The sequence below is a fragment of the Pocillopora verrucosa genome, chromosome 4, assembly GCF_036669915.1.
Source record: "Pocillopora verrucosa isolate sample1 chromosome 4, ASM3666991v2, whole genome shotgun sequence".
Lineage (NCBI taxonomy): Eukaryota > Metazoa > Cnidaria > Anthozoa > Scleractinia > Pocilloporidae > Pocillopora > Pocillopora verrucosa.
The window spans coordinates 1,716,774-1,725,335 of NC_089315.1; the positions used below are offsets into that span (position 1 = coordinate 1,716,774).

The window sequence follows — 8,562 nt, forward strand, 5'->3', positions numbered from 1 at the left end:
ACCGACGTCTTCCGATTAATCTCGAAGGTGTTGCCGCTATTCTACGAAAGCGTGACCACCGCGTCTGTTGGATGTGGGAGTGTATTTCTTTGCTCACTTCGGTAACTTGTTAGAGCCATGTCTCCACATTTTCAGTTAATTCTTTTCTTTCTCATTGCTCTTGGTTATGAATGCGAGAGTAGGACAGGAAGGCGATTGAACAAGTTTATCAGACACTACGAACCTCTGTACTATGACCCGACTTCTTTCCACAACATTCATCGAAGAGCCGTTGAAAGAAGCACGCATGGTAAATTCTCCTTTTCCGCGTTTGGGAAATTTCATCGGCTAAACTTACAACCCGATAGAGAGATATTTACAGCAGATGCAAAAATTCTCTCTGGGGATGGAAAACCGATACCTTTTGAGCGGGATTCCGTAGTACGCGGGAAAGTGGAAGGCCGACCGTACTCTGATGTGTACGGAGTTATTAGCAAAGATGATGGCTTTCACGGAAAGATATTGAGTGGAAGCGAGAATTACTACGTTGATCCGTCATCCTGGTATTTTGATGAGAAGCAGGATTTTCCATCAGTTATGTACAAAGAGGAAGACCTGGAGTACGAACATAATTTTGCAGATATCAAACATAGAGTACCAGCCTCTACGGTTCCAGAGCGAATTAGACGCTCGCTTGTAGAACAAGACCGTTCTCGTTCTCGTAGACAAAGTGAATCAGAGCTCGAGAAAAGCGCCTGTCCGCTTAGTCTCTACGCCGATAACTTTTTCACGAAGTTGTACGGTGGGAAAACCAAGGCGATCTTTCAGCTCGTCAAGCAAGTACAGGCTGCTCAAATCATTTACATGAACGAATTTAACGGCACAAATTACTTCTACCAAAAAGGGATAACTTTCCGCGTCAGGACCATCGTTGCCTTCAACGACAGCGAGAAAGCGCCCAACAATTTGCCTTCCCAAGTAAAAGACAGCAACGTTGGTATAGATACCCTTTTAGATCTCTTCTCTAGCATTGATCACAGTGGTGTATGCGAGGCGTTTCTGTTTACCGATCGCGATTTTGAGGGCGGGATTTTGGGTCTTGCTTGGATCGGAGATCCATCGGGGAATGCGCTAGGAGGAATTTGCGATAATTTTGTTGATATTGGTGGAGGCAAGAAACGAAGTTACAACACTGGTGTCGTGACTTTGAAGCTTTATGGCAGATTTACACCTCCGAGAATTTCAGAAATCACGTTTGCTCACGAGCTTGGACACGGCTTTGGCTCACAGGTATGCCTATGTTTTCCTCCTTAAAGGTGGAACCTAAGCTTTCATTGAATAAACGCTGTTGTAAGTTGTGAATTAGGTAGGAATTTTTATACCGATCCCAATTCATTTTGTACATAAGTTGCTGGTTAGATACAAACTGCTGTGTAATTCAATCTTACCTCGCCGTAGAATTTAGAGCCTGACCTAATACGTAAAGGTCAAATTACATAAGTAACAGTCAGCTTCGCTACTTGTCGAGTACGCCACTTTTGAGTTCGCTACATGTTCGCAACTTACATGCCGAATTCGCCACTTACTTCATCCTATCATTCTACTTCCACGATCTTTTAGAACCAACATCTTGTTCCAAAGAAATCTGCCTTACTCAACCTGTGATGGGCGCCAACAGAGGCAGCGAATTCGGCATGTTAGTAACGAATAAGTAGCGAAACCAGCATAAAACAAAGATAAACGATCCGCATTGGTCATCTTCTCGCTTGTTTTTGCAACAAACGATAAAGAAAACATTCAACTTGCGCGCTGCGTGTAAACAGTGACATTCTTGAAAATAGTTTATTTACTGATTAAGGATTAACATACGAGAGAAAGGTTTGTTGTGCGAAAAGTTATTTACTAAGAAGCGGAAAGGGAGGTATTTAATTTAGTTTCACACAACAACTTTACAGAGTACGAAAGTGTCTGTGCATTGCGAACGAAAGCTCGAAACTTTTTTATCACATGCTTTGTTTGGTAAAGTTTCCGCACAGCCCCATACTGTTGTAAAACAAATCTGTTTTCCCGATGGAAATGTATTGTTTTTGTCATTATTTTCTCTGTTCAAGAACTGAATGCATAATGTAGGATGGGGCTGTGCGAAAATTTTACCATTGTTTTCTATGGACTCTCTTGGAAGGGCCAGGTGCCTTAACATGTTTCCTATCCCAACATACTTCAAAATTTATCAACTCACTTTGTAATCAGAAAGATGATAGCAGCCGAAAACGAAAAAAAGATCATTGAGCCATTAAATCTATTTGACAAACAATTTTCAGGAAAAATGAGTATTTACTTTCAATGGCAATATTGTGTGATTAAACAAGTTCTACATTGTGATGATGTCATCGTCAAATATTACAGACATGAATTTGATAGCCACCTAAGTTGAGTGTTTTGTGAATGAAATTTGCCATTATCTGGCTCTATTCTTCACTTAATTTCCTCCCTGTGTAAACAGTTTTGTATGTCAAACCTGTAAAGCCTTGATCACAATCAACATAGACTTTTTCAGCGTTGTAAACCAAATTTTCTTAATGATATAATTCATTTATTTATAATTCATTTATTTATCACGAACAATATTGTGTATGTGGGACTTTCAAAGTAGTTCCTTTTGTGGTCATTGCTCAAATTGGCAGAACTTGCTTGTTTTTCAAATAGCTAAAATATTTACTGGGAATGTTTTCTTTTACTTAGCATGATCCAGAAACTGAAGCTTGTGCACCAGGGAAGCCTGATGGTAACTTTATCATGTTTGACAAGGCAACATCTGGTATTGAACCTAATAATGACAGGTTCTCACCATGCAGTAAAGATAGAATCAAGGAAAATGTCAACAAGAAAAGAGAGAAGAAAAAGACATGCTTTATTAAACCTGATGAAGCTATTTGTGGCAACAAGATTGTAGAGGAGAATGAAGAGTGTGACTGTGGGGATGTTAACACTTGTACTGAAGATTGTTGCATTCCAGCAAATTCAGATCCCAGCAAAAAAAATCCTGGCCAGTGCTCTCTTAGAGTTAAAGGGGGTTATGTTTGTAGCCCGAGCCAAGGTTGGTTACTCTGTGACAGACAGCCTTTGTAGTTAAAATGTATGATTTTCAGGAATTTGAAATTAAGAAATATATTTTTTCCTTGCATAAATAACACTTGTTTGTTCTTTTGCTTTTAGGACCATGCTGTAGCAAAACGTGCAAATATGAAGGACCTGCAGTTGTTTGCTCTGTCACAAATGGCTGCACCAAAAACACATCATGCAGTGGCCATTCATTCAGCTGTGATCCTCCCGAACCACTTAAGAATGGGACCCTCTGTGATGAGGGACGTCGCCTGTGTTACTCAGGGCAATGTTCTACATCTGTCTGTCATAGATATGGCTTAGTTGAGTGTTCATGTGAAGTGGAAAGGGAACTTTGTGATCTGTGTTGCAAGGAAGTAGGAGGAGCATGTACTTCAGCAAAACGCTTAACACAGGTGATATATCCTTCATAATGACCTAAATAAAAGCAAATTCCTTTTTTGGTATGAAAATCAATGGTCATCATGGATTTTTTGCAGAGATATGCAGAAGTGCAAATCTCTGCAGTGCCTAACCTCGGCTTGGGCAGTTTAATCTTGCCATAAGTGCTCAGTTGTTCTCCACGGTACATGTATGCCGCACTGATTAATCCTTTCACTCTCAAGATCTCATCAATATTTCTCTGTACAATTTTCCATACAATCTTATGATGCTAGTTTGGATAATTTGGTACAGGACTATTTAATAATCCCCTAATTCATATTTTTCTGTGTTCTTTATCACTCGTTTCCTTGATATTATATTGATTTTGGAAGGAGAAATTTTGCCCTGGTCACTCACTGCAGATGATTGTTAAATCATAAATATAGCTGATTTTATATTCTTGGAGCTTTACTCTACTATACTAGCCATGTGGGCTCAAGCATGAATGTCCCCACGGCATTCACACAAACAACATGCAAATTAAAGATGGAAAATAAGGAGATCAACCTTTGATATACAACTTACGGGGTCAAGTTCACTTTAACACCTCGGATTGTTTGTAATGCTTGCTTCCTACCTATCTTCCTATCTAAGATTTATAAGTTCTCAGAATCTAAGAGACTTTTTTCACCATAGATGGCGACAGAACTACGGTCATTGAAGTTGGTTCCAGGGACACCTTGTGATAACCTTAATGGATATTGTGATGTATTCGCCATATGCCGCCGCGTTGACATGGAAGGTCCTCTTCTACGTCTCAAGCAGAAGTTCTTCACTGTGGAGGGTGAGAAAATGATAGCACTTTTCTATTTTGTTCTTGCACTATATGATGTGATGCTTTTTACTTGTATTGATTTACCTCACTTTAAGTTGAGGTGTCTGTGAAGTGTGTAGTTATCCATTTGTGTGCTCTTTTTATCAAATTCAGCTTAAAATGACTATAGACTGTTATGTAGTGAAAAACTGAAGCTTCCAGTAATGTGCCACTCTATATATATTAGTGTTGGCTTGTCCTTAATTTTTACAAACAGGAAGGATATCTGCACTTACATAAATATTGTCATATTGGAAATTGTAAGAAAGGCTTTTTAAAAAATGTTGGTAGTCTTATTGTGAACTTATTGTACATGAAATCATGATTCCATTTCTTGGTATGCATCAATGTGTGCCATTTGAGTATCAGAAACCAGGAAGAATGGGGTGAAGTTTCCTCAATATCTTGGAAATTAAGGGAGGAAGGGTTCATTTGTAGTAAGGTGCTAATTTGTAGTAAGGTAATAATTTATGTGTTACAGTTTCGTAACCTCAAAGAAATTGTTTAAAAGTACATTTTTTCCATCATCAGGCCTCAAAGAAACAGTTAAGAAGTATTGGTGGGCCATCATGCTTGGTACAATTGCCTTTTGTGTCCTCATTGGACTTTTTGTCTTTTTGTGTGCGCGCTACACTCCAAGCAGCAATCCTCACAAAGAGGCAAAGAAACCTGCCAAGACACTCCCAGGTCGCAAGAAGCGAAGCCCTCAACAGAGGCCAGGCCAACAGGGAATGGAAATGGAGTCACGCGCATGAAATGCATAGTTTTGTAATAAACTTTTGATATCAGAATGCAGGGCAATGCTTCAAGAGGTTCCCTACATGAATTTTATTTGAACCCTGAAAACTTGGTTGTATTTTTAACCTTGGACCCATCATAGTTCACTTGAACAATGTACCATTGTACAGGTATTTAAAATCAGTGATGTTCTTTGCATTCCTTTTTTATGAAATTCCTCTATGCCCTTCCATATTTTCACAGAATTGGTAGTCCTTTTTCAAAGCTTGTGAGAAATTTTTCTCATTTTGAAAATCATATTGACTTCGGTTTTCCTTTTATGGAACTTTTGAAGCATTGACTTCTCACTATCTTTGGTGTATATTTTGTGGTCATCAGAGATGGCAGGACTCCTTATCAATAGCTTTTCCACTAGTGGGTCTTTTTGAGTACCTGTGAGTGTGTAACAAGTAATTGCAAGTTCAATATAAGAAACATTGTTTGTACTAAGCATCTCTAAATTTGATACTGAAACTTGGACAGTTTGAAATGAAATGAAAACAAAAGCTCATCTAAAATCAATTAAATTTAAAACATTTCTTTTTCCCATGTTTGTGATGCAATAGAAGGGGTGATCTTTGATTTTCCTCAAATAGACTTCTTTCATGATGGCAGGCATGATAATCATGTGAATAAGACATCTTCAACTTTTTTTGAATAATATTTTTTTTCAAACAGCCTATGGAGGGCAGTTGGGGCTTCAATAAGTTTTAAATTAAATGGCACAAACTCAAATAGGCATCTAATGCAAGTTGGATGTTTGCTTTAATGCTGTTGATTTCAGAGAAAATAGGCTCAATTTTGTTTCAGATAGGTGTTGAATCTCACCAGTTACTGGCTTTTATTGAGATCCCTGGGGAAGAAAGGCTAATTAACATAAATGTTACAAAAGATTGCAAATATGCCAGCCATTTATGAAGGAGGTCTACTGGTTTCAAAATTGCATCTTCAAACAGAGAAAAATGCAATTAAAATCCTTATACCCCTGGTCAGAGTTTAAAAAAAAATAGCCCCAAAGTGTCTGGCATGTGATTTCATTGACAAGAGTCGGCTCATGGCCCCCTGTGCCTATAGGCAAGCAGTGTGACTGCATGAAAGTTAGTCTTAATTTTCTATTTATTTAGTCCAAGGTTGCAGGAGTTTCACAACTTTGTTGTCTAACCAGTGCGTGTGTCGCTGTTTTCTCAGACAACCTCTCTTGTCTAATTCTTTTTTCTTGAATTATCTAAAATATGAGTTGGTATGTGGACTGATATCGTTCCTTGTGGTCAAGGTTTTATTTATGTACTAGCAATGCTGTTGTAATTGAAACATTTGTGGCAATTGTAAGCCACTGGTAGGAAAAAAAATTGGTTGTAGTATATTTTAATGCTCTGTTAAAACATTTTTTGGATGACCAAGCCACTACAAAATAATTTGTAACAAACAAGGTAAATATGTAGCTTAAGATAAGTTGCAATTCTTCTTGTGCTATGTTATTTATAACAATTTAAAAAAAAATAATTTATAAAAGGTAACTCAATGCATAAGACAGTCTGAAAACTCAGTTCTGGCCTTATGAGCTGTCATGAACATTATTTCGTAATTCTGTGAACATTTTCCATATGCATCGGTAGAATTTTGAGTAAAAAGTTTCCTTTGTGCATTCTTTTGAAACTCATTTGTTGCCAATAGCTTTTTGGAAATACGTGCAATGGAAAAAATTCCTAGGATTCATTTTTCTTTGTGAGATATTGCTCTCATTTTTACTTTGTGGGGAAAAATGAGGCGTTGAAATCATTCTTTTCAATTTTTTTTTTCTTTTTTTTTACAAATATTCAGTCTCCTAAATGACTGTTTCATTTTTCGTCTATAAACCATAGCCGTTGTCATCCTGCTCCAGGCCCTGGATCTCTCGATGAAGAGGCACAAAAAGGCCAATGACCAACCTTCGTGCGGTTTTTCGCTTGTTACCGATGAATTGTCTCGACAATTGCAACTGCACGCTCCCTACCCATCTAGATTTGAATTTTCAAGACCGAATTTTTTCTATTTGTGTATGCTAGTGTAACTTACCATGAGAAAATAGTGAAATGTATTTTTGTCGGATAGCAATGAAGTGAAACCAATTTTTTTAACCTCCATGGGAAAGTGATAGATAATCTGCTCGTTAAGAACAAGACGTCACTGCCGATGTACAGCTTTTTTAAAGAGAAAAACAGTGCACTGATTGTAATAAAGATAAAATTGCCCTTTTAAACGAGTATTTTAATTTTGTGACAGCAAAATTAATAACCGGGTTTCACCAAATCAGGTAAAATGTAAACATGCTGAAGAACAGTGGTAACCTAATGAGGCGTGGTCTCAGAGGAATCTTCACTCGTTCAAGTCCTTTGGCGCTCTCACTACAGCGCGGAAAATGAGTCAACTGATAGTTTACGGTTACCGAAGCTCAGCGAAGAAGCATCAGGCTCGATAATCAGCCTTTTCGCAGAGAAACAAAAACTAAGCATGAGAGAACGGATGAAATCGATCCGAAGGATACACGAGGGTGACAAAATGCAAATTTATGAAAAAATAAATGAAACAAGTTGGAAATTATTTGGCTTAGACTACGAGCAATCTCTCCTTTTCGGAGAGGTTGGCCGCGCGTATCAAAAAAAAAAAAATTAGCGAAAACGGAAAAGATGATGATAGCGCGCCCGAGTTCCGCTTGGCTCGCCAACCTTAAATTTTTCTGCGCTGACTTTTGTTACTCGTGCGACGGTCTTCACCGAATAGAAGGAACTGTTCCTAGTCTATAATTGGCTACAACAACATAACTGGTGATGACTGAGGATTTCCGGGTATCGAGTCGTAACTCAGTCGTCTTTGTTGTTCATTGTCGTCACGCAACACAGAATGGCGTGACGACACTGAATTGCGTTAAGGAAACAAGGAACGACTGCGAGAAAGACCACTACTATTAACAGAGAGAAATAATTTCTTCTCCACTTTTTTTAAATCCAATTATTTCCTCATTTTCATTCTCGTATGTTTTTCTGTTGCTGAACTGAAGCGCCTTTGACTTGCGGGTGGTTAAAAAATTTTTCAAGTAATTGAAAATTTTCCAATTATCAATGCCCATTCTACTTCGCCAGGATTAACCTTGTGTCTGGCAACAAAAATATTTTAATCACCAACCAGGATCATCATTTTCAATTTCGATCTGCTTCATATCAAAAGTAACCGACCAATCATTTGTGATTATTTGTCTTAGTACTCAAAACATTGTTCAAGCCATTAAGAAATTTAATGCGCGTCATTGAGTAAATACTTAGATACGCTTAGAAATTTGTGTTTCTGGTGCAGTTGGTGAACGAAGCTTTGGAAACGTTGGGAAAGGTTACGCAACCGTAAAAATCAGCGAGATTTTCACTTAATACTCAAAGCAATGGCGACGTTGCAGCGGCCTAAAGCAGTAAAGA

The 8,562-nt window shown here is 38.1% G+C and overlaps 2 protein-coding genes across 2 annotated transcripts in view; both read left to right on the forward strand.

Moving 5' to 3' along the window:
* Positions 1-47: 47 nt before the first annotated feature.
* On the forward strand, positions 48-6,761 carry LOC131772627 (disintegrin and metalloproteinase domain-containing protein 10). The gene is made up of 5 exons (XM_059088578.2): positions 48-1,269; positions 2,722-3,076; positions 3,196-3,497; positions 4,162-4,309; positions 4,871-6,761. Exons 1-5 carry the CDS (start codon positions 118-120, stop codon positions 5,092-5,094), a joined length of 2,181 nt encoding a protein of 726 aa, XP_058944561.1. The 5' UTR covers positions 48-117; the 3' UTR covers positions 5,095-6,761.
* A 1,608-nt stretch (positions 6,762-8,369) lies between these two features.
* The window catches only part of LOC131772630 (bcl-2-related ovarian killer protein), a 5,319-nt gene continuing 5,126 nt past the window's right edge, over positions 8,370-8,562 (forward strand). Inside the window, exon 1 of the mRNA XM_059088583.2 lies at positions 8,370-8,562. This exon is cut by the window's right edge and continues 548 nt beyond it. Coding sequence (XP_058944566.1) covers positions 8,529-8,562 — 34 coding nt within the window. The 5' untranslated portion in view covers positions 8,370-8,528.